Genomic DNA, 26,768 nt, shown 5'->3' on the forward strand with positions numbered 1-26,768 from the left:
ATTAGTAAATGTGAACAGGAGAAACTTTGTAATGTTTCTTAGTTTCTTATCAGGGATATCTGCTTCTTTGTCCTCCTGAACTGATCTTTCATTCTCAAAATGTTCAATTTTCCCAGCACAAAGATAGCCCATGACAGTTGGTGCTCATAAAGTTCTATGGGAACTGAAACTGTTATTTCAAGGGCACTTGCAGCAGAATGTCTGTGTCTGCCTCTAGCTCCCCCTCCCCCTCTATAGAGATAACTATAACTGTTGATTTATGAGAACTTGCTGCAGAATGTCGGCGTCTGTCTCTAGCTCCTCCCTCCTCTAGCTCCTCCCTCCTCTAGTTCCTCCCTTCTCCATAGAGTTTTAGGCCATGTTCACACTTCGTGGTTTTTACCGCGGGTCCGCGGCGATTTTGAAGCTGCGGGTCCGCAGCAGTTTCCATAGCGTTTAACATTAACATGTAAACCCTATGGAAACCGCAAACCGCAGTGCACATGCTGCGGGAAAAACCGCGCAGAAACGCAGCAGTTTACAACCCGCAGCATGTCACTTCTTTGTGCAGAATCGCAGCGATTCTGCACCCATAGAAATGCATTGTTCCGCTTACTTCCCGCATGGGGCTGTGCCCACGATGCGGGAAGTAAGCGGATAATGTGCGGTTGCTACCCGGGGTGGAGGAGAGGAGACTCTCCTCCAGGCCCTGGGAAGCATAAATAGTATAAAAAAAAGAATTAAATTAAAAAATGATGCTATACTCACCTCTCAGCGCTGCACGCGTCCGTCCGGTCTGGTTGCTGTGCGAGCAGGACCTGCGGTGATGTCGCGGTCACATGACCGTGATGACGCCGCGGTCACATGACCGTGACGTCACGAAGGTCCTTCTCGGCACAGCATCTTTGGAACCGGAGCGCCGCGTGCAGCGCCGAGGAGATCTGGACATCGGAGGGTGAGTATAACCAATTTTTATTATTTTTACCATTACTATTGATGCTGCACATTGCTGCATGTGCAGCATCAATAGTATAGGAGTAATCCCGCAGCGGAAATCGCAAAACAAACCGCGAAAAATCTGCAGGGATAACCGCAGCGGTTTTGCCCTGCAGATTTATCAATTCCGCTGCGGGAGAACCCGCAGAGCACGCCGCAGAGTGTGCACATAGCCTTAAAAGCAACAACTGTCATCTCCTGTCTCAGTAATGGGAAAATCTGTCTTCACTGAATACAGATTTTACTCACAATTTGAGAGTAAAAGATCAGCCCAGAAGGAGAAAGAAGTAAATTTCTCTGATAAGATATATTACACGGTAGCTTCTTTTTATGTGTACTATTGATTTATGAAAAATAAATAAAATTTTCAGACTCCTATACATTGTGAAACTAGGCAGGTTGGTGTCTGATAATAAACACTGTAGATCTAGTGATATACTGTATACTGTGGAGTTGAGCTTTTCATTCCAGTCACTTCTATTTGCCTTTTTTTTCTTTCGATGACATTCCATTCGAAACTTTCATCATGCCTAGCACCGAATAAATTGTTAAATGACACCTGGTGAGGTGGATCCTCAAACCATATGGTCTGGATGAGCAGTTGTGATGCAGCACAGACAGAGGATGTTGGTGCAGTGGGGAGATCAAGAAGGAACAACGGGAGCAGCGGTGGTAAAAGGGCAACGGGAGGAGCTCACAGAAAATATGGGATCTAATAAGGCATGGCAGTGTCATAGGGGAAGCACAGGTGATGATGTGGCAGGACTGGACTAGTCGTTTAACAAATTCAATTCGGTGATAAAGCAGAGCTAAGTTTGTCATAGTGTCCAATTAATAGCTGACAGTGGTACGGTAGAGCCAAATTTGTCACAGAGTCCAATGCAGAGCTGTCACCGGTATGGCAGAGTTGCAGCACAGCTGATTTTGTTACAGAGTCTAGTAGAGAAAGCTGGTGGTCAGCTGTATTGTGCTGCTGGGTTCTTCACAAAGTCTTTTATAACAGAGCCAGCAGCGTACTAAGCAAAAAGCTTGGCAGGGAAACAGCCCACAGTAGTGACATGAGTCACGATTCTACCTATCGGTGTCGTGAGTGACAGTTCAGCCATCCAATCTAGGACAGGAGCATGCTTAACTGACAGTATGGTGATGGATAGCTCAGCCGTCCAATCAGAGGCTGGGGTGTGTTGAGCTCTCAGTGTGTTGAGTGACAGTTTAACCATCCAATCAGGGCCGGGGAGTGCCGGGGCTTCCTCTATGTGTCTCCTGTTCGGAGTGATTACCTGGCTATTTAGGTGTGTCTCTGCTTCCAATTATGCCAGTTGTAGCCTAGCTCAAGTAGTGTCCTCTTGCTTTGTTCTCTGTGTTCCTGTATTTGATCTTTGTTGCCTGACCTTGGACCTTGCCTCTAACCATCCATTTCTCTTGCCCCTTTGTCTTGATCCGCTACTTTCCTGGAATTCTGACCTTGGACTGAGACCTACACCTTTGCCTTACCCCATTGTTTATGATGAGCCCTCCCGGTATCAGACCCCAGACGTCTTGACTACCCGAGCCTCACGGCTTGTCTGTGAGCAGTGATTAGTGTCACAGCATGAACTCCTACTACCTGAATACTCAGGGGTAGTCCCACTGCTTTGGTTGCCTATAGGACCGCAGGACATGGCAATAGAGTTGCAATGGCAATTCAACATAACAAAGAACAGGGAGAGATGGTGGCAAGAAGAGGAAACAGCATCTGATGGATTCAGGAGAGTCAAGGAACATTAGCATAAAACAATAAGACTTGGGCTACACCGCGATTTTGATGACCAAAGTTTGTTCGGTGACACTGTAACTTTGCATTGCAATACAAGTAAATGGAGTCACAATGCAAAATCGAGTGTACTGGGACCATGACGAGCAAAATGCAAAAAGTCCAAGCAGGTCGGATTTTTTGCAACTTACTTGTTTCTGTCTTAGTACACTCGGGGTCGCAATGTGACCCTGCAGCGCCCCAGAGTCCTGGTCGTTGCAGTACTGTGGCTCCGCCACTAAGGGGAGCTATGGTACGTCTGATGGCACTGAAGGAGTTCATCTGACCAGGTATCACAGACACCAATACATTTCACAGCCGGGCCACCAGGGGGAGCTAAGGGTTCTATTCATTAGGCCACTCCTCACATACTGGTAAAACTGGGGGTCAGGCAGGAAGTTAGAACAGAAAGCTGACTGGGTTGGAACCAGGCAACACCTTGTGGCAGAGGGTGTTGTGGGAGAAGATTCGGTAGGGTCCCTGTCAGGGGTGGGATCCTGACAGAGGCTTGGCAACTTGAGCGAACGTAATGGGACCATGCCTGCTCAGCATAGCGGCGGTGCCCAAGGAGGGATTGGAAGCGAGATTGATTGTGCTGAGTGAGAAACGAGATCAAAGCAAGAAGGAGAATACCAGTAGGAGTCGTGCTGTGAGACCGAGGCAACATCCTACTGAGGCGCACAACCGGCGGCCGGAACGCCGAGGGAGTATTACAATATTCAGCTTCAGGCAATACTCTAAACCAACGGCAGGACAGTCAGTCTAAGGCGGGCTGTCTCACCTAAATCACCTATGCAGTCTTGGGGGGCAACTTGTGGAGAGGGGCGACTCTAGGGTCCCGGAAGAGCTCCGAGCCTACCCGTCATACGGGTGCCGCTCTAACCGTAACATCAGGGAGGGACGGAGGATTAGCAGAACATCATCTAATCGAGTTGTGAGGGAACTTAAGAAACAGACACAACAGTTGTGGGGACTTTCCGTAAGCACAGCAGGGAAGGACCGCAACACCTAGCGCTAGAAGGAAGGCACATATTTCCACCTGCTAAGAGAACTCTGGAGGTGCCATTGGACCGGCCGGACTTGCGCAGCCTGGTTATCCAGATTCCGGACTGAGGGCCCAGAGATCTTCAGTAAAGAGGTAAAGAGACTGCAACCTGGTGTCCTCGTTATTTACTACAACCTACACTGCACTGCAACATCACCGTCTACATCTATCACTGTACGCCCCTCAGCAGGGTCATGGACCGGGTCTAGCCACCGTGACAACCCCAGAGCAGAGACTCAGAGGCCCGGTACCGGGTACCCCTCGGCCCTGCGGCAGTGGGGGCGCTACAACTTGGCGTCACGAACAGGATCTACTTAAGCCTGAAGAATCAGGTCATGTGTGCCTTAGAACTGTGATTTACTGTGCTTGGACTGTGCTTTATTGAGAGACTGTGTACTACTGCTTGCCGCCAGAAGTTCCCGCCAAAAACCGCCGCCATTGCTACACCAAAGAAGAAGGAGGGCGTGCCATGGGAGGAGACTACCAAAGTGGCGCCAGAAGCAGCGACCGCCCCCTGCGCCTCTTGCTGCAAAGCGAAGACCTGCCTCAAAGCAGAGGACCACCCCTTGATTTGCAACGGCGGGAATCGGGTGACGGTGAAGCTCAACCCCGGAGAAATGCCGGAGCCAGGTGCATGCATTGCCACCGACTATCAGACAGCGATGATGAACAGCAAGTGCCTGAAAGAGGAAGGAGCAATCCCGGCTTGCCCTCAACCACCGCAGCGGGAGAATCTGAACTCCTTGGAGCCGGCGACAGGGGAGCTGAACCCACCTATCCCGACATCGGAGCCAGCCGAGGAGGAGCCATGGGGAGCGGAGTCGCATCCGGAGGCCGCAGAGGAAGAGCCGCGGTCCGGGCTGCAGCCGATTCCAGTGTCCTCGTCAACGGACCGGATCGACATCCGTGGAATCACATCAGGCGCAGGTATGGAAGATGCCCCTGCTCCCCCGCTCGATCCCGCTCCCGCGACCGGCCCTCACCCCAGTAAAAGCCGCCTCCTCTCGGCAGAGCTAGTGGTGTTACCCCCCGACGCAATGGGGAAGCTGGTACCACCGCTGCCGACCAGGATGGGAGAACCCATAGACGTGGGCCCAGATGGGGTGATTCTCCAGTGGGACACCCCCCGGGTCGGGCCAGATGGAGCTCGGGAGGAAGGGTTCACCCTTGCTGTGCTTACCTGGGAACAATACAAACAATGCCTGATCCTACATTGGAAAAGACAAAAAGAGGCAGAACTGACTGACCCACCGAGAGTACAACAACCACCTCTTGTGTGCTGTAAGAAGGACGTGGTAAAGCGGGGAACTGTGTTGGCCTTCCACCCGAAGAGGGGATGGGGCTCCATACAGGAACCGGGGCTACCAACGGACGTCTTCGTTACTAGTTGCAACGTGAAGACTCCCTGCTGCAGCCGAGATGGTGACCCATTGCAAAAGGGGGATCAGGTGACCTACACCCGTCATCGGAATGCATACGGATGGTACGCTCGGAACGTTCGCCGCTGTGAGCTTGGGGAAGCGTCATCTGTTACTTCAACCATGATGGAACCAGACGTGACAGATCTTACCACTATTGCCGCCGTACGTCTCATTGCAGCAACTGAGCTGGCGGCTAGAGTCCGCCTTCAGATTCAGACATCAGGTGGTCTGACTGCACCCGGGAAATCCACCAGTGACACTGGTGCGGCATCAGCCGTCGACCAAGGATCGAAGCCTGCACAGTCAGAAGGTGTCCACTTTCGGCTGATGTCTTGCAACTTACTATGAGGATAAACCTCGATACCACGAGAATGTAAATAGTTAACTGTTTGCTTCCTGATTTTGCTGCTAAACCCGTTTAGGGTTAACTCTTAAAGGGATCCCTTTGTTGACCCGGGATCCCTACTGCTTGTTTTTGGTTATTTTCTATTTTCTTCTGTGTTATCAAGAACTGCCGCAATCATGAACAGTGCATGATACAAACTGCTTGTAAATAGTTTGCACCTTCTTAAAGGTGCTCCCTACTGGTTTTACTTAAAGAAGGACTCTTTGTGAAGATACCGCACCGGAGCCTTTGCTGAGTATGGACTGGTAGCTTGAGAAGATGTGCTACCTCATAAAGACTTGGTCCCCTCTTAAAGGGGATGTTCACTTGTTGCACTTAAAGAATGGTATTGCTTTAAGACTGATAGATAGCAATAATGTCTTGACAAAAAGAAAGTGATGATGATGCTTACATGAAAAAGTAATCGAGTTGTGAGGGAACTTAAGAAACAGACACAACAGTTGTGGGGACTTTCCGTAAGCACAGCAGGGAAGGACCGCAACACCTAGCGCTAGAAGGAAGGCACAGATTTCCACCTGCTAAGAGAACTCGGGAGGTGCCATTGGACCGGCCGGACTTGCGCAGCCTGGTTATCCGGATTCCGGACTGAGGGCCCAGAGATCTTCAGTAAAGAGGTAAAGAGACTGCAACCTGGTGTCCTCGTTATTTACTACAACCTACACTGCACCGCAACATCACCGTCTACATCTATCACTGTACGCCCCTCAGCAGGGTCACGGACCGGGTCTAGCCACCGTGACAACCCCAGAGCAGAGACTCAGAGGCCCGGTACCGGGTACCCCTCGGCCCTGCGGCAGTGGGGGTGCTACAACCCCATTCACTTGTATTGCATTCTGATGTAGCAGCGACTTCTAACAATGTCGACCTGAGGCAACTTGGGCAACCTCGTAGAATTTCCCAAAGCAGAAATCTCTTGAACCTCACAGCGATGTCCTCGTAATGCTTGATTTTTTTTTGTAAGAAGGTGGCAGATTCTTGGTTTTTTTTACCTCCTTGCAAGCTGTAATAAATAAGTTATGAAATTACTTAGTTTTAGATTAATCCAATATAAACATTTACTTCTCAGGGTGTTTCCCCATTATTCACGGTTATAAAGCCGAAATCAATGAATGTCTCCAGATTAATGGTTTGGGGCTCGGCCATGTGTAAAAAGTCGATAAAACTGTGTACAAAAGCCTCTTTGTGCTGATAGACAGACATATTTTCCCCAGAAACAGATCATGTGTGTGATTTTTTTCTTGCCGGATTCATATACACTCACCGGCCACTTTATTAGGTACACCTGTCCAACTTCTTGTTAACACTTAATTTCTAATCAGCCAATCACATGGCGGCAACTCAGTGCATTTAGGCATGTAGACATGGTCAAGACAATCTCCTGCAGTTCAAACCGAGCATCAGTATGGGGAAGAAAGGTGATTTGAGTGCCTTTGAACGTGGCATGGTTGTTGGTGCCAGAAGGGCTGGTCTGAGTATTTCAGAAACTGCTGATCTACTGGGATTTTCACGCACAACCATCTCTAGGGTTTACAGAGAATGGTCCGAAAAAGAAAAAAAATCCAGTGAGCGGCAGTTCTGTGGGCGGAAATGCCTTGTTGATGCCAGAGGTCAGAGGAGAATGGGCAGACTGGTTCAAGCTGATAGAAAGGCAACAGTGACTCAAATCGCCACCCGTTACAACCAAGGTAGGCCTAAGAGCATCTCTGAACGCACAGTGCGTCGAACTTTGAGGCAGATGGGCTACAGCAGCAGAAGACCACACCGGGTACCACTCCTTTCAGCTAAGAACAGGAAACTGAGGCTACAATTTGTACAAGCTCATCGAAATTGGACAGTAGAAGATTGGAAAAACGTTGCTTGGTCTGATGAGTCTCGATTTCTGCTGCGACATTCGGATGGTAGGGTCAGAATTTGGCGTAAACAACATGAAAGCATGGATCCATCCTGCCTTGTATGGAGCATCTTTGGGATGTGCAGCCGACAAATCTGCGGCAACTGTGTGATGCCATCATGTCAATATGGACCAAAATCTCTGAGGAATGCTTCCAGCACCTTGTTGAATCTATGCCACGAAGAATTGAGGCAGTTCTGAAGGCAAAAGGGGGTCCAACCCGTTACTAGCATGGTGTACCTAATAAAGTGGCCGGTGAGTGTAGTTATGCACCATCTGGGCACCCTCCATACCAAATTGTCATAGACTGGGAGCTCTCAATAAGCACAGGTGGCCCCGAAGCTCATCATTGGAGAAAAAGCCAACATCAGAACGGATCCTGAAAAGGCACAGGACTGATATAATCGCTGTAGGTCTTCAGTGGCAAAACATTCACACTGTTGTACAAGGGCAAAGGCAAAACTTTATGGAGCAATTTTTTGGATAGAGGTTTGAGAGAGAAGGGTGCAATCTAATACATGATGTGCCGCAAAAACTTGTCATTGACCTATGTGATGGTTAGAACTTAGACCTGAGCTGTCTATTGTGAGAGTGTCTGCTGTAATGCTGCTGCAGTGCAGTATAGCGCAACCTCCACCAGGGGATGCTGGTGATGGTAAAGAGGTTGCACACACAGCGGAACACCACTGAGCAGCAGCACAAGTGCCACCAAGTGGCGAAAGATTGGTCAGATGAGCCGAGTCAGAAACCGTCAGGATAAAAAGTACCAGAGGTCACAGCAATACACGTGGTCAAATACAAGACAGAAGTCAGAGCCAGATGGGAGCAGATATAACCCAGACGAGAGACAGTAAAGAGGCCAGAAGACAAGCCGGGTCACATACCAAGAGGTCCAAGCACAGGGAGCGAACACTAAGACAAAGCAGGGTGGCAGGAAAGGGAAGTCATGGGAACAGAGTACACGGGCAGAGGACAAAACATGGTATCAAGGGGTCAGCTGCTCTAGCCTGGGAGCATGAACTATCACTGACATCGGTCTGCAGGCCACAGCAGACTGAAATAGCCACACAGAACCCAAAACGAGGCAAAGAAGGTAAACCCCTGCATGACCAGACCAGAGAAAATAACAAGAAACAAACCCCGGCCTGGATCATGACATCTGCAGCCTGGAGCCCAGGTGTTGGTGAATGGAGCGGTCTCAGAAGCTGAGTAAGCCTCACACATGGTGGATGCCGCCTGTATTATACAGCCGAGATTTCTCTGTAACAGCAGCAACCAGAGTTGCTGTTAGCAGGGCTGGCATCAGCACCCGGGCAAGTGTCGGGGCCCTGAGCAGGTAGGGGGCCCACTCGCCGTCGGGGACACTGGCACGCTATAGTGCCGGCCCCCACGAGTGGACCCCCCACCTGCTCCGGGCCCCGGCACTTGCGATACTTACCTCTCCCGGTTCCAGCGCTGCAGCGTCTTCCATCCTCTGACTGTGACGTTCAGGTCAGAGGGCACGATGACATCACCAGTGCGCACCCTCTGCCTGAGCAGTCGCAGCACAGAGAGCAGGAAGACGCCGACGGTGAGAAGTCCAGAGCAGAGCAGCGTCAAGCAACGAGAGGTGAGTATTTCATTTTTTTTTTTTTAATATTTGGAGCAATATATGGGGACCATCAGAAGGGGCCCATAAATGGAGCATTGTATGGGGCTAATTCTATAGGGAGCATTATATGGGGCCAATTTAATATGGAGCATCTTATGGGGCCAATTCAATATGGAGCAGTATATGGGGACAATTACATATTGAGCAGTATATGGGGCCAATAATATATGAAGCATCTTATGGGACTAATTATATATGGAGCATTTTATATGGCCAATTATATATGGAGCATTATATGGGGCCCATTATACATGGAGCATCTTATGGGGCCAATTATTTTTGAGGTATTATATGGGACCCATTCTGTAAGGAGTATTATATGGGGCCCATTCTGTATGGAGCATCATATGGGGCCCATTCTGTATGAAGCAATATATGGGAATCAGTATACTGTATGGGGCCAATTATACTGTATGGAGCATTATATGAGGCCCATTATATATGGAGCAATAGATGGGGCCCATCATATACTGTATGGAGAATTATATGTGGCTCACTATACTGTATGGAGCACTATATGGGGTCAGTTCCGTATGGAGCATTATATGCGGCTCATTCTGTATGGAGCACTCTGTGGTGCCCATTATACTGTATGGAGCATAATATTGGGCTCATTATTCTGTTTGGAGCCATATGTGGGGCTCATTATTCTGTATGGAGCATAATATTGGGCTCATTATTCTGTTTGGAGCAATATGTGGGGCTCATTATTCTGTATGGAGCATAATATTGGGCTCATTATTCTGTTTGGAGCACAATATGGGGCTCATTATTCTGTATGGAGCATAATATTGGGCTCATTATTCTGTTTGGAGCACAATATGGGGCTCATTATTCTGTATGGGGCAATATATGGGGCTCATTATTCTGTTTGGAGCAATATATGGGGCTCATTATTCTGTATAGAGGTCTATACTGTCCGGTTTCTTAGCTAATGTAGAATGTACAATAGATATCACTCATGTAATGTAAGAAGTAAGTGAAATCTTTGGCATTGTACTATACCTATATTTCTCTGCCGTATCGGTGCATTATGAATTGTTGTATGTGTTAAAGGGGCCCACCGGGACCCTTTCGCCCAGGGCCCATGAAAACATGGAGCCAGCCCTGGCTATTAGCTCCTTAAATCCCACTGTCAAACTCTGACTCCAGTATTCGAGTGGTGGGAACATGTTATCGCACTGTTTTGGGAACCCTTTACTCCCCCCCATGATGTAATCGCAAGGTTCCGATGGGTTGACAAGGCAGCTCGGGGGCATGGATGCCATCTTCATATTTCTCTTAAGCCCAACCACATCCTAGGCTTCATAGGAGACCTTCACTTTACCTACTGTATATACTGCAATACTCCATGTTTTCCCACTTTTCAGCACAAAACTACACCTTGTCTCACAAAAAAAAAAAACAACAAACCCTCGTAGAGCGATGTTGGAAAAAAAAACGTTATGGCTAGTGAAAAAAAAAAATTTGGCCATGACGGGAAGTTGGCTAGACGTGGTCGTCTTTGGATTACACTGTGCGGTTTATCTTTATATTGCATGTTGACAGAGAATATTCACAAAAACAAGGCGTGAGGTTACTTGGAAAGGTTTGGGTTTACCTACTTTAAATATTTATCTGATAAGGATGTAACAAAGCGAAAACGCCCTAGGATTACTGAATGTTACGAGAGCCGTGGAATGTATACAGCAGTGCCCGGGGGCTGTATGCTATGGGGCTGTGTCCGGTCATTCAGGTCCGGTTGGGTGCTACATATTCAGAATGGTCGACCCCTTGAAATGCCTTTAACTTGGCCTGTGAGTCTCTAGATCGAGTGCTAATGAATTGTGCCACTTCTGTAGTTTTTGTTGCCATTCAAATGTAAGAATTTGGACGGTGCAGCATGTGGGGTGGTGGAACTGGATCCTCGAAAGTAGAGATTTGGCGATTTGTGCTTTGGATGGGGCATTTTAATAGGTGGTTACTTTGCAGACAAGATGACTTTATTAGGCACTGGGTAGAAGAAAATAGAGTGACTAAACACCATGTCGCTCTCTTAGGCAGGACAGGCTGAGGTTAGTAGGCAGCTGAGGTCTTACAGCAGCACTGATGGAGGAAAAGAGCCGTCAAAATTTTCAGGTACATCCCGGCCGTCTGTGGTCTAATCAAATATTTCTATTGACCTTGTAACGAACTCCTCAAGATAATTTGCGTTCAGCAATATTGAATTCATGTGCAACTATCAAGTGTACTGTACCATCCTGTGCAAACTGCAACCATCCAGTGTACTGTACCATCCTGTGCAAACTGCAACCATCCAGTGTACTGTACCATCCTGTGCAAACTGCAACCATCCAGTGTACTGTACCATCCTGTGCAAACTGCAACCATATAGTGTACTGTACCATCCTGTGCAAACTGCAACCATCCAGTGTACTGTACCATCCTGTGCAAACTGCAACCATCCAGTGTACTGTACCATCCTGTGCAAACTGCAACCATCCAGTGTACTGTACAATCCTGTGCAAACTGCAACCATATAGTGTACTGTACCATCCTGCGCAAACTGCAACCATATAGTGTACTGTAACATCCTGCGCAAACCGCAACCATCCAGTGTACTGTACCATCCTGTAGAAACTACAACCATCCAGTGTCTGTAACACCCAGTGTGAATTGTAACCATCAAGTATACTGCAGAATCCCGTGTGACCTGAAACTATCAAGTGCACTGTACCATCCTGTGTGTATTGCAACTATCCAGTGTACCGTACCTCCCTGTGTGAACTGTGATCATCAAGTGCCCTGTTGCACCCCGTGTGAAGTGCAACCATTAAGCGCACTGTACCGCCCTGTATGAATTGTAACCATCAATTGCACTGCAGCACCCCGTGTGAACTGAAACCATCAAGTGTACTGTACCACCCTGTGTGTATTGCAACTATCAAGTGTACTGTACCATCCTGTGCAAACTGCAACCATCCAGTGCACTGTACCATCCTGTGCAAACTGCACAGAAGAAGAGCTGATGCAGGCAGGCACAGACAAGTGTAGACTGGTACGGCAAGTGCTGGCGGGTCCAGATGATACACAGGTTGGCATGGGGCAGGTGCAGGCAGATCCATCTGTTAAACAGGCTGGCATGGGTCATGTAAGCAGGTCTGGCTGATATGGAGCGCCCCGTTAGGGCAAGGGGGTACTTGGTACCGGGTCCGGTGTTCACAGGGGGATGTCACGTTGGCTGCGACCCGGTCCATGGCTCTGGGACATCCATGTAAAAGGGAAAGGTCTTTAAAGGGATAAAGTTTATGTTCGTGACGCCACCTGTGGTATTCGGTCAGGGTGACAGACGCTGCTTTAAGGGGTCCACTGGGGTGATGATATGGCAGCTAGATGGTATAGCTTCTCACAGGTGAAGTATATCCCCAGGGCTTCCCAGTGTGTAGATAGTAGAATGGTGAGAGGTGCAGTAATGAACAAGGACATAGGTTTGCAGTCTCTTTACCTTGTTTACTGTTGGTTTCAGCAGCCACAGTCCAGGGCACCAGATCACAGGGCAGGTAGGGTCTGGCCGGTTTGGAGGCAAGTCCAGAGTCCCCTTGTCCAGGTGGAAATCAATAGCCTTCCCTTGCGCTGTAGTGCTGTAGTCCCTTACTGCTAAGCCTCTCGTAAGGTCCTCACAGATGTGGTGTTTCTCTCTCTCTCTCTGTCCCCCTTATAGGATAGGACAAAACCCGAATGACTGGTGACTTGAGCCTGTTTATAGGGTCTCTTAGATAACCCGGCTCTGTGGGGTGTCACCGTGCCTCCTGGGTGTAGGTGCGGACAGGTAACATGCAATTAGCTGTCCAACCAGTCTGTGAAGTAAGGCGTAGAGGTCCTTACTACCTCTGTGTTCCGGCTACCGGCTCTCTGCGCCTCAGAAGGAGGCAGCCTGCTCGTGGCTGGTCGCCTTCTGGTATCCTCTCCCATGCTTTGTTTTCCTGCACGCTCACTGCAACGTATTCTGCTTTCTGTTATGTCTCTTTCTGGGAGCTGCAGCTCTGAGGGCATGCACAGCCCGTGAACCCTCTATCCTCCTCAGATGGCTGTCTGGAACTTTCTAGCTTTCCCTACAGAAAAGCAGAACAGAAAGGCTCCCCTTTATTAATTCTGGCTGGAGGGAAAGTAGTCAGTCAGTGAGAGGAGTGAGTGAGAGTAGTCTGTCAGAGGAACAGAGGAGAGAGGAAACAGACAGAGAGAGTCTGAGAGAGTAAAGCAGGGGCCATGCAGACCAGTAGTGCTGCAGCTCCTGGAAAGGAAAGAAAGGTATGGAACAAGTTGTAGAGAGTGTGAAGGAGGAAGAGGAGCAAAGGCTAAGTGAAGAGCTGGAGGGAAGCTGCAACTAAGCTTCCTCCACGCTGAAGAGCAGATACCGGTAGCCGGAAGACCGAGGTTGTGGGGGTAACTTCATGCCCCACAGCAGAAACCGGCAGACAGCAGATTGCAAGTCTCCTGTCCACCATTAACACCCGAAGGCACAGTAACACATAGAGCCCGGAGTCATCTGAGAGACCCTGTAAAAAGGCTTGCGTTACCTGCCATGCGGGTAGTGTCCTACCTAAAGGGGGACAGAGAGAGAGTGAGGACCTTGTGTGAGGCCTAAGGCAGCAAGGGACTACAACACAGCACAGAGAGGAAGGCTTCTAACCTCACCTGAGAAAGGGATCCATAATCGCTTCCAGGCCGGCTGGACCATACCAGTATCTGTGATCCGTGCCCTGGGCCGTGACTGCATTACACCAGTAAAGAGGTAAAGATACTGCAACCCTGTGTCCTCCATTTCTTTCTACACCATCCCTATCTACCACACCGGGAGCCCTGGGGATCCAGCTTCACCTATGGGCAGCCACACCATCCCTTCTGACATATCATCACCCCAGTGGACCCCTTTAAGCAGCATCGGTCATCCCTGACCGAATACCACAGGTGGAGTCATGAACAAACTTTATTTCCCATTTCAAATTCCTTTTTACTTGGACGACCAGGGCCACGGACCGGGTTACTGCCACCGTGACATATCCCTTTAAGAACCGGCCCGGTACCGAGTAACCCCTAGGCCCAGGCGGGCGCTCCACATATATGTAGTCACCCCTATTGTGACAAAGCCCCTATACAATTTCAGGTGCAAGCAATTACCTTCATAAGTCATATGCTTAGTAACAAGATGTCCCCCTGTGGGCAATCTAAGTATCACATAGCTCTCAGTATATACACTTTATCTTCTCCGAAAGGCCACAGAGGCTGCAACACTATTAACAAGAGGGACTACTAACCAAACAGCATGAAAACCAAGGAGATCTCCAAACAACACCATGATGACCAAGGAGGTCTCCAAACAACACCATGAAGACAATAGAGATCTCCAGACAATACCATGAAGACCAAGGAGATCTCCAGACAGCACCATGAAGACCAAGGAACTCTCCAGACAACACCATGTAGACCAAGGAGATCTCCAGACAACACCATGAAGACCAAGGAGATCTCTAAACAACACCATGAAGACCACGGACATCTTCAAACGCCATGAAGACAAGGAGACCTCCAAAAAACACCAGGAAGACCAAGGAGACCTCCAAGCAACACCAAGGAGATCTCCAAACAACACCATGAAGACCAAGGAGACCTCCAAACAACACCATGAAGACCAAAGAGACCTCCAGACAACACCATGAAGACCAAGGAGACCTCCAAACAACACCATGAAGACCAAGGAGACCTCCAAACAACACCAAGGAGATCTCCAAATAACACCATGAAGACCAAGGACATCTCCAAACACCATGAAGACTAAGGAGATCTCCAAACAAGCCAAGGACAAAGTTGTTGAGAAATACAAGTCAGGGTTGGGTTATAAAAAATATCCCAATCTCTGATGATCCCCTGGAGCACCATCAAATCCATTATTATCAAATGGAAAGAACATGGTACCACAACAAACCTGCCAAGAGAGGGACGCCCACCAAAACTATCAGCCGGGGCAAGGAGGACATTAATCACAGAGGCAGCACAGAGACCAAAGGTAACACTGAAGGAGCTGCAGATTTCTCAAGCAGAGACTGGAGAATCTGTTCATACAACCACAATAAACCATACATTCCATAGAGGTGGCCTTTAAGGAAGAATGGGCAGAAAAAAATCCTTTACTCACACACAAATTGTAAGGCTCATTTTGAGTTTACAAAAAGACATTTGGGAGACTCCCCAAATGTATGGAGGAAGGTGCTGTGGTCATATGAGACCAAAATTGAACTTTTTGGCCCCCAAGATAAAAGCTACGTCTGACACCAAACCAACACAACTCATCACCTCAAGAACACCATCCCCACAGTGAAACATGTGGCAACATCACGTTGGGATGTTTTTCAGTAGCAGGGATAGGGAAAATGGTCAGAGTTGAGGAGAAAGAGGATGGTGTTAAAAGTAAAACCTGTTTCAGTCTGTCAGTGATTTGAGACTAGGATGGAGGTTCACCTTCCAATAAGACAATGAACTAAAGCTAAAGCAACACTCAAGTGGTTTAAGGTGAAGCGTGTAAATGTTTTAGAGAGGCCTATTCACAGCCCAGACCTTAAACCAATTGAGAATCTGTGGTCTGACTTGAAGATCGCTGTCCACCAGAGGAAACCATCAAACTTGAAGTAGCTGGAGCAGTTTTGCATGAGGAATGGTCAAAAATCCCAGTGGCAAGATGTGGAAAGCTCATAGAGACTTATTCAAAGTGACGTGCAGCTGTAAATGCCATAAAAGGAGGCACTACAAAGTACTGACTTTAGGGGGGTGAATAGTTATGCACACTGAAGTTCTCAGTTTTTTGTCCTATTTGTTGTTTGCTTCACAATAAAAAGAAAAATAAATGTTCACAGCTGTCGGCATGTTCTGTACATGAACTGTTGCAGACCGTCAAAAAAAAATTCCAGGTTTTGAGGTTGCAGATGTCAAGGGTGTGAATACTTTGCAAACCACTGTATATAGTTACTTTAGAAATATTTTGAAGTCTTGAGTCATTACTAGTCCCTGACGGTTTTCCAAGTGCCTTGGGGAGGAGTTCGAGCGGCTTATAAATGGTGAAGAACCTGCTGCTCTTCACACAAGGAGTCATCATGCACCTGATCCTTGGTCTATTGCTGCTGTGCACCGGTGCGGCCACTTCTGCAGGTAACATCTGTCTATACATGATACAACATAGATATGGTAGAACTTTGTACATTATTACTTTTGCTTTTCTCTTACTGTGATCTTCTTCGTTCCTTTTGCCGTTATCATATCTTCTCTACTCAGAGCTGCAGTGCACCGCGATACCTGGGGTTCTGAAGCAGATCGATGCTGGCGCCAGTCAGGTTTACGGCGTAAATTTTGGTGACGACATCTACAAATGGGAGAACAATAACTGGATACAGATGCCTGGAAAATTGATCCATGTGACGGTCGGTCCAGCCGGAGTCTGGGGAGTCAACAGGGCAAACTATATCTATAAGTGGCAAGATAACCTCTGGCAGAACGTAGCAGGTGAGAAGACCCCTTAGATGCCTTGCAGCTCAGAATTTCAACCCTCTCCATGTTAGTTCAACCAGGGGCCACTGCAGTTTTCTACTTTCTTCCTCATAAGAAGCTAAGATATGGGGAGTTGTTTGCATGAAGCTCCTCATGGTCAAAAAGTCTTCTCACTGGACCATAGGGTCTTCTCCAGGTGGCAGGACAGAAAGGCACAGCTAGAAAATCTCTAGGGGGTCTCACCAAACATCTCCTGATCTATCAGCTTTATGGACCCATTACCTTCATGGCAGCAGTATATAACGTGCATCTTCTGGGATTGATTCCATAACTGGTCCCTGGAGGGTCCGGCAGTCAAATACCTTATACCTTGCTTGTAATTGGGGACAACTGCCATCATCTGTACTCCAAATGAGTATGCTCTACTATCAATGTAGTTAAAGGTAGGACTATTGGCTTCCAACCCCCAGAGTTTCCTCAATCTATTTGTCTTTAGCTGTTTTGATATCAGAGCATACTCATTTGAAGTACAGATGATGGCTGTGATAAGTCAGACCCTGTTTCCTCCTTTAAGTGTTGTGCTTATCATAACAACCTTCTGCAGCAGCTCCGGAGAGAATTAGTGACACATTTGCTGACCCATCGTTGCCATCATTTGTACTCCAAATGAGTATGTTCTGATATCAAAGTAGCTAAAGGCAGGATCATTGGCTCCCAACCCCCAGCTTTTCTGCAATCTATTTGTCTTTAGCTGTATTGATATCAGAGCATACTCATTTGGTGTACAGATGATGACAGTGATAAGTCAGCTCTCGTCTCCTCCTTCCGGAGAGAATTTGTGACACATTTGCCGACCCATCACTGCCATCATCTGTACTCCAAATGAGTATGTTCTGATATCAAAGTAGCTAAAGGTAGGATCATTGGCTCCCAACCCCCATCTTTTCTGCAATCTATTTGTCTTTAGCTGTATTGATATCAGAGCATTTGGTGTACAGGTGATGACAGTGATAAGTCAGACCCTGTTTCCTCCTTTAAGTGCTGTGCTTTTCAGAACAACCACCTACAGCATCTTCTGGAGAAAATCAGTGACACAGCCAAGTGATGCCAAGCTGAACCACCACTGCCATCATCTGTACTCCAAATGAGCACATTCTGACATCAATGCAGCCGAAGGCTTCCAACCCCCTGCTTTTCTCCAGTCTATTTACTTCCAGATACATTGATATCAGAACTTACTAATTTGGAGTACAGATGATGGCAGTGATGGGTTGTTGCCTGTATTCTCTTACCAGAACAATCTGTTGCAACAGCTTTTCCCTAGAATTAGTGATCCATCACTGCCATCATCTGTACTCCAAGTGAACATGCTCCGAAATCAATGCAACTGAAGACACCCAGCTTTTCTGCAATCTATTTGTCTTTAGCTGTATTGATATCAGAGCATACTCTTTTGGAGTACAGATGATGGCAGTGATAAGTCAGCTCCTGTTTCCTCCTTTAAGTGTTGCGCTTATCATAACAACCTCCTGCTGCAGCTTCCTGAGAGAATTGATGACACAGATGCCGAGCTGACCCATCACTGCAATCATCTGTACTCCAAATGAGTATTATGCTCTACTATCAATGTAGCTAAAGGCAGGATCATTGGCTCCAATCCCTTGCTTTCCCCAGTCTATTTGTCTTTAGCTGTATTGATATCAGAGCATACTCACTTGGAGTACAGATGATAGCAGTGATAAGTCAACTCCTGTCTCCTCCTTTAAGTGTTGTGCTTTTCAGAACAATTTCCTGAAGAGAATTATGGAGAGAATTAGTGACACAGATGCCAAGCTGAACCATCACTGCCATCATCTGTACTCCAAATGAGCACTTTCTGATATCAATGCAGCTGAAGGCGGGGTCATTGCTTTTCAAATCCAGGCTTTTCCTCAGTCTATTTGTTTTCAGCTTCATTGATATCAGTATGTACTCATTTGGAGTACAGATGATGGCAGTTATGGGTCATTGCTTGTCTCCTCTTATTAGAACAATCTTCCGCAACAGTTTTTAGAATTAGTGACACAGGCACAGAGCTGACCCATCACTGCCATCACCTGTACTCCAAAGGAGTATGTTTTGATACCAATGCAGCTGAAGGGAAGGACATTGGTTTCCATCCCACAGTTTTCCTCCAGTATATTTGTCTTCAGCTGCATTGATATCAAAATGTAATCATTTGGTGTACAGATGATGTTAGTTACGGCTAAGCTCTTTCTCATCTTATCAGAACAATCTCCTGCAGCAACGTTTCTCCAGAATTAATGGCACAGCTACTGAGCTGACCCATCACTGCCATCATCTGTACTCTAAATGAGTTTGTTCCAATATCAGTGCAGCAGAAGGCAGGAACATTGGCTTCCAATCTTCTACGTTTCCCCTGTCTATTTGCCTTCAGCTGACTGATATCAGAACATATTCATTTGGAGTACAGATGATGGCAGTGATGGGTCAGATCAGCACCTGTCTCAATAATTCTGAAAATTGTTCTAATAAGAGAAGGGGTCAAGTGCTGACAGATCACTACCATCATTCGTACTCCAAAAGAGTATACTCTGATATCAATGCCAATGAAGGCAAGGGCATTGGCTTCCAACCTCCTGCTTTTCCCCAGTCTATTTCCCTTCAGCTGCATTGATATCAATACATGCTCATTTGGAGTACAGATGATGGCAGTGATGGGTCAGCTCAGCTCCTGTCTCCTTTGACTGTTCTGCTTATGAAAACAATCTCCTGCAGCAGCTTTCCACTAGAATTGGTGACACAGGCGCTGAGCTGACTCATCACTGCCATCATCTGTACTCCAGCTGATTCCAGGAAAGCAGGCTGGGAAAAAAACAGAAGTTTGGAAGCCACTTATATGTGTCTTTTTACAAGAAAAAATACAAATCATTAAGTGATTTGCAAAGTTTCATAACTTATTTTGCTGAAGGATTGAAAGAATGGCTGCTTTCTTTCCTCAGTACAGGGGGATGGATCACTGCCTTCCATGCGGCTTCAGCCACCACTGTCATTTACTTCCTGCTTACAGCCTCTTTTTATAGTCAACAGTACTACAGTGCCCTCTAATGGTGGTAACTTGTTAATGCAGGCATATATTTGTGCGTAAAATTCCATTCCATTTATCCTTGATTTTGCTTCTATAGGTAGTCTGAAACAAATAGACGCGGGTGGAGAGATATTCATGTCTGGAGCTAATGGATTGGATTGGATTTACTGCCTGAACCAAGTGGACACACTTTCCAAAGCTACAGTGCTGCCCTTTGTTCAACTAGACGGGGCTCTGAAATACTACTCTTGTGGCCTCTATGGCTGCTGGGGTGTGAACAGCATCAATAACATCTATTACCGCTATGACGTGCAGCCCAGTGCCTGCAGAGGAAGTCGTTGGCAGCAGGTAGAAGGCAGTTTGGTCATGGTGGAGGTCGCCACCGATGGTTCTGTATACGGCGTGAACTCCGGAGGAATGGTATATAAAAGGTAAAAAAATTAGAATCATTACCTATAAATTCCATTATCGGACATTCTGCTTTTAGGTCAAAATTTTGTAGCTATGAATTTACGATGTATCTGGGAATATGATTTTGGAAAATTATGGATACCTTCAGCCACCACTAGGAGGTGCTCACTGTATATAGATTTCTACTGCTCAATGAGAATCTGTTTGGCTCCCCCTAGTGGTGGCTGCTATGACAGCATCCAACAAGTAAGGGAATGAGTTTACTGTGGCTCACAGGGACCACGTCATCACCAGGCAAGACTAGGAAGCCCAAACTGCCCAAGTTTCAACTGGCGACATCCGCCGCACACATGTGATCACTGCGTGTCTGGATTAGACTCAGGAGCTGACCCAAATTCCATACTGCTCTAGTGCAAGCTGTGTTACACAGCCAGCACCTTAGTCTAGCTGAAGTTCAGAACTAGTTCCAGATGCAGAATTTTAACTGCTTTAATATACTTTTTATTGAAAATTCTGACTACCTGCAGCCTCCACTAGGGGAGCTCACTGCATATGGATGTGTAATAAAGTCAACGAGAGCTATATTATTCTATAAGCAGTGGGCTCCCCCTAGTGGTGGATGCAAGTTATAACTGTGACAGCATCACGCAAGCAGGGGAAGCAGTTTAGTACTGATTAAATGGACAGTGCAAGCAACAGGCAAGACTAGGAAGACCAATCTGATGAGATTCCAATTTCCGCCGTATATGTGCACATTGCATGTATTGAGTAGAGATGAGCGAAAAAATTTGGGCTACGGACCGGACAGTTAGTGTCTGTTGCTAAACGCCGAACATTGACTTCTTCTGGCTTTTCCGTTTCAGGGATGGGATCTCGGCTGCCAATCCTATTGGAACTTCTTGGACCCAGTTAATGGTCAATGGCAACTTCCGACATGTATCTTATGATCAGGGAAACCTGTGGCTTCTTTCCCAGGAGGGATCCATCTATAAATGTAACTTCGGCACTCCCTCGCTCTGTTTTTAGATACCATGACAGATCTCATGTGAGGGATGGGGAGAGATAGTTGTAGGTACGGATAAAATTCGTTTTTAGTCTGCAGTAAAAAAAATAATAAATAAAAGCAAAAAAAAAGCTAAAAACAAAATGTTCTAGTATCTTCTGCATGGAATAAAGATTGCCTTTTAATACTTTTACGAGTATTCTTTTTACCTCCATGAATATTTCAAAGTAGTGGTCCATCAATGGCCTAGTGTGGCCGGCGGTGGGCAAAGGCTTGTGTCGTGCAAGGTAAAGCCGAAAGCAAAAGATCTACTGGGCACTGGTGAATTTCAACTGCCCACTCCAGGAGTGAAGGAAAAAAAATAAAAACGTGACCAACTGTCACGAGTGTGTCATGTCCTCCAGGGACAGCTGGGGTTCGTATTGTGAATCACAGATTTTCCATTTAGCCTGTGTGTTTGTGTCTCATAGTAAATGGATTTGGTTTCCTTTGGTACTGAGGAGGTTAGGCTGGTTTCACACTTGCGTTTTGATCTGCAGCGTTTTTGAAAAAAAAAAACGCATGCGTTTTTTTTCCTATGTTTAACATTGAAAACGCATGCATTTTTTTGGGTACACATTTGTCCGCGTTTAACGACGCATGCGTTTTTTGACTGCATGCGGCATGTTGCAGAGATGCAACATGTAGTAATTTTCTGGGCTTTTTTTGCCGCAAAAAAACGCATGCGTTCATTTGCGTTTGATTTGCGTCAAAAAAATACATTGATGTCTATGGAAACGCATGCGTTTTTTTTGTACATGCGTTTGCATGCGTTTTTGAATGCATGCGTTTCCATTAAGATAACTGTTATGACCCCAATGGCGAGGGTCTCAGAGATATCAGCCAGTCTGCGAAGTACGAAAATCCAGCTCATAGGGCAGTGGTAACTGGGTTGACCATATATCTACTCCTAACGCCAACACTAGAAGTAGCCGGGGAACATGCCTACGTTGGTCGCTAGATGTCTCGCGCCAGCCGGAGAGCTAACTACCCCTAGAAGAGGAAAACAAAGACCTTTCTTGCCTCCAGAGAAAGGACCCCAAAAGTAGGATACAAGCCCCCCACAAATAATAACGGTGAGGTAAGAGGAAATGACAAACACAGAGATGAACTAGGTTTAGCAAAGAGAGGCCCACTTACTAATAGCAGAATGTAGTAAGATAACTTATATGGTCAACAAAAACCCTATCAAAAATCCGCGCTGGAGATTCAAGAACCCCCGAACCGTCTAACGGCCCGGGGGGAGAACACCAGCCACCCTAGAGCTTCCAGCAAGGTCAGGATACAGATTATATACAAGCTGGACAAAAATGCAAACAAAAACAAATAGTGAAAAGCAAGAAAGCAGACTTAGCTTAATTCAAACAGGAACCAGGATCAGAAGACAAGAGCACTACAGATTAGCTCTGATATCAACGTTGCCAGGCATTGAACTGAAGGTCCAGGGAGCTTATATAGCAACACCCCTGACCTAACGACCCAGGTGAGCATACAAGGGATGAATGACATACCCAGAGTCAAATCACTAGTAGCCACTAGAGGGAGCCAAAAGGTAAATTCACAACAGATAACCATGTCTAGTGTTGTGAATTAGACTTTTTGGCTCCCTCTTGTGGTTACTAGTGATATGACTCTGGGATTGTCTTTCCTCAGTTTGGCACCCACCTGGGTCGTTAGTCCAGGGGAGTTGCTATATAAGCTTCCTGGATCCTTAGTCCAGTGCCTGGCATCGTTGTAATCAGATCCTTTCTGTTTGCTCCTGTCTGCTGGTCCGGGTTCGTGCAAAATTAAGCTAAGTCCTGCTTCTTTGTTTTTTTGGTTATTTGCTTGCTCTCATTTTTGTCCAGCTTGTACTAAATGTGATTCCTGACCTTGCTGGAAGCTCTAGGGGGCTGGTGCTCTCCCCCCGGGCCGTTAGACGGTTCGGGGGTTCTTGAATATCCAGCGTGGATATTTTGATAGGGGTTTTGCTGACCATATAAGTCATCTTACTATATTCTGCTATTAGCTAGTGGGCCTCTCTTTGCTAAATACCTAGCTCATTCTTACGTTTGTCTTTTCCTCTTACCTCACCGTTATTATTTGTTGGGGGCTTGTATCCAACTTTTGGGGTCTTTTCTCTGGAGGCAAGAAAGGTCTTTCTTTTCCCTTCTAGGGCTAGTTAGTTCTCCGGCTGGCGCGAGACGTCTAGAACCAAAACGTAGGCACGTTCCCTGGCTGCTGCTATTTGTGGTGCTAGGATTAGATATATGGTCAGCTCAGTTACCACTGCCCTATGAGCTGGTTTTTGTGTTTGCAGACTTGTAATTATTTCTGAGACCCTCTGCCATTGGGGTCATAACAGTATGCCAGGGCTACATTGAATGTTTATGCATTGCTGAAGTGGGATTATAAGAAAGGAAATTCTGAGTTTTTTTTTTTTTTTCCTCTCTTCCTCCCCTTTACCTCTGAGTGGCTTGTGCTTGCTGCAGACATGAATGTCCAGACCTTGATTACAAGTGTAGACCAGCTTGCTGCTCGTGTGCAGGGCAGCAGGGCATACAAGATTTTGTTACCAGTAGTCCAATGTCTGAACCTAAAATACCTATTCCTGAACTGTTTTCTGGAGACCGATTTAAGTTTAGGAATTTCAGGAATAATTGTAAATTGTTTCTATCTCTGAGACCCCGTTCATCTGGAGATTCAGCTCAGCAAGTTAAAATTGTTATCTCTTTTTTACGGGGCGACCCTCAGGATTGGGCTTTCTCACTAGCGCCAGGAGATCCGGCATTGGCAAATATTGATGCGTTTTTTCTGGCGCTCGGATTGCTTTACGAGGAACCCAATCTTGAAGTTCAGGCAGAAAAAGCCTTGCTGGCTATTTCTCAGGGCCAGGATGAAGCTGAAGTGTATTGCCAAAAATTTCGGAAATGGTCCGTGCTTACTCAGTGGAATGAGTGTGCTCTGGCCGCAAATTTCAGAAATGGCCTTTCTGAAGCCATTAAGAATGTGATGGTGGGTTTCCCCATTCCTACAAGTCTGAATGATTCCATGGCGCTGGCTATTCAAATTGACCGGCGTTTGCGGGAGCACAAAACCGCTAATCCTCTGGTGGTGTTGTCTGAACAAACACCTGATTTAATGCAATGTGATAGAATTCAGACTAGAAATGAGCGGAAAAATCATAGCCGTCAGAATGGGTTGTGTTTTTACTGTGGTGATTCTACACATGTTATATCAGCATGCTCTAAACGCCTTACAAGGGTTGTTAGTCCTGTCGCCATTGGTAATTTGCAACCTAAATTTATTTTGTCTGTGACTTTAATTTGCTCATTGTCTTCATACCCTGTTATGGCGTTTGTGGATTCAGGTGCTGCCCTGAGTCTTATGGATCTGTCATTTGCCAAGCGCTGTGGTTTTGTTCTTGAACCGTTGGTAAATCCTATTCCTCTTAGAGGTATTGATGCTACGCCATTGGCGGAAAATAAACCGCAGTTTTGGACGCAGGTAACCATGTGCATGACTCCTGAACATCGGGAGGTGATTCGTTTTCTTGTTCTGCATAAAATGCATGATTTGGTCGTTTTGGGTCTGCCATGGTTACAGACCCACAATCCAGTCTTGGATTGGAAGGCAATGTCTGTGTCAAGTTGGGGCTGTCAGGGAATTCATGCTAATTCCCCGCCGGTGTCTATTGCTTCCTCTACTCCTTCGGAAGTTCCTGAGTATTTGTCTGATTATCAGGATGTATTCAGCGAGTCCAGGTCCAGTGCTCTGCTGTTATGACCCCAATGGCGAGGGTCTCAGAGATATCAGCCAGTCTGCGAAGTACGAAAATCCAGCTCATAGGGCAGTGGTAACTGGGTTGACCATATATCTACTCCTAACGCCAACACTAGAAGTAGCCGGGGAACATGCCTACGTTGGTCGCTAGATGTCTCGCGCCAGCCGGAGAGCTAACTACCCCTAGAAGAGGAAAACAAAGACCTCTCTTGCCTCCAGAGAAAGGACCCCAAAAGTAGGATACAAGCCCCCCACAAATAATAACGGTGAGGTAAGAGGAAATGACAAACACAGAGATGAACTAGGTTTAGCAAAGAGAGGCCCACTTACTAATAGCAGAATGTAGTAAGATAACTTATATGGTCAACAAAAACCCTATCAAAAATCCACACTGGAGATTCAAGAACCCCCGAACCGTCTAACGGCCCGGGGGGAGAACACCAGCCACCCTAGAGCTTCCAGCAAGGTCAGGATACAGATAATATACAGGCTGGACAAAAAATGCAAACAAAAACAAATAGCAAAAAGCAAGAAAGCGGACTTAGCTTAATTCAAACAGGAACCAGGATCAGTAGACAAGAGCACTACAGATTAGCTCTGATATCAACGTTGCCAGGCATTGCACTGAAGGTCCAGGGAGCTTATATAGCAACACCCCTGACCTAACGACCCAGGTGAGCATACAAGGGATGAATGACATACCCAGAGTCAAATCACTAGTAGCCACTAGAGGGAGCCAAAAGGTAAATTCACAACAGTACCCCCCCCTTAGTGAGGGGACACCGAACCCTCACCAAGACCACCAGGGCGATCAGGATGAGCGGCGTGAAAGGCACGAACTAAATCGGCCGCATGCACATCAGAGGCGACCACCCAGGAATTATCCTCCTGACCATAGCCCTTCCACTTGACCAGGTACTGAAGCCTCCGCCTGGAGAGACGAGAATCTAAGATCTTCTCCACCACGTACTCCAACTCGCCCTCAACCAACACCGGAGCAGGAGGCTCAGCAGAAGGGACCACAGGCACAACGTACCGCCGCAACAAGGACCTATGAAATACGTTGTGAATGGCAAACGACACCGGAAGATCCAGGCGAAAGGATACAGGATTAAGAATCTCCAATATCTTGTAAGGACCAATGAATCGAGGCTTAAATTTGGGAGAGGAGACCTTAATAGGAACAAATCGAGAAGACAGCCATACCAAATCCCCAACACGAAGTCGGGGACCCACACCGCGGCGGCGGTTGGCAAAACGCTGAGCCTTCTCCTGTGACAACTTCAAGTTGTCCACCACATGATTCCAGATCCGCTGCAACCTATCCACCACAGAATCCACTCCAGGACAGTCAGAAGGCTCCACATGTCCCGAGGAAAAACGAGGATGGAAACCGGAGTTGCAGAAAAATGGCGAAACCAAGGTGGCAGAACTAGCCCGATTATTAAGGGCAAATTCAGCCAACGGCAAGAAGGTCACCCAATCATCCTGATCAGAAGAGACAAAACACCTCAAATACGCCTCCAGAGTCTGATTAGTTCGTTCCGTTTGTCCGTTAGTCTGTGGATGAAAAGCGGACGAAAACGACAATTCAATGCCCATCCTACCACAAAAGGATCGCCAGAACCTGGAAACAAACTGGGATCCTCTGTCCGACACAATATTCTCAGGAATGCCTTGCAAACGAACCACGTTCTGGAAGAACACAGGAACCAGATCAGAAGAGGAAGGCAGCTTAGGCAAAGGAACCAGATGGACCATCTTGGAGA

The 26,768-nt window shown here is 47.0% G+C and overlaps 2 protein-coding genes across 2 annotated transcripts in view; one reads left to right on the top strand and one right to left on the bottom strand.

Moving 5' to 3' along the window:
• LOC143770375 (fish-egg lectin-like) overlaps nt 1-16,507 on the bottom strand; it is a 135,304-nt gene extending 118,797 nt beyond the window's left edge. Inside the window, exon 1 of the mRNA XM_077259976.1 lies at nt 16,419-16,507. The gene's annotated coding sequence lies outside the window, so the exon portion shown is untranslated. The remainder of the gene's footprint in view (nt 1-16,418) is intronic.
• LOC143770374 (fish-egg lectin-like) lies at nt 16,206-21,381 on the top strand. The gene is made up of 4 exons (XM_077259974.1): nt 16,206-16,360; nt 16,484-16,711; nt 19,882-20,215; nt 21,059-21,381. The coding sequence occupies exons 1-4, from the start codon at nt 16,267-16,269 to the stop codon at nt 21,219-21,221; spliced, it is 819 nt and encodes a 272-aa protein (XP_077116089.1). The 5' UTR covers nt 16,206-16,266; the 3' UTR covers nt 21,222-21,381.
• Nucleotides 21,382-26,768: the final 5,387 nt, after the last annotated feature.

This window comes from Ranitomeya variabilis, chromosome 4 (genome assembly GCF_051348905.1).
Source record: "Ranitomeya variabilis isolate aRanVar5 chromosome 4, aRanVar5.hap1, whole genome shotgun sequence".
In the NCBI taxonomy this organism is placed as follows: Eukaryota; Metazoa; Chordata; class Amphibia; order Anura; family Dendrobatidae; genus Ranitomeya; species Ranitomeya variabilis.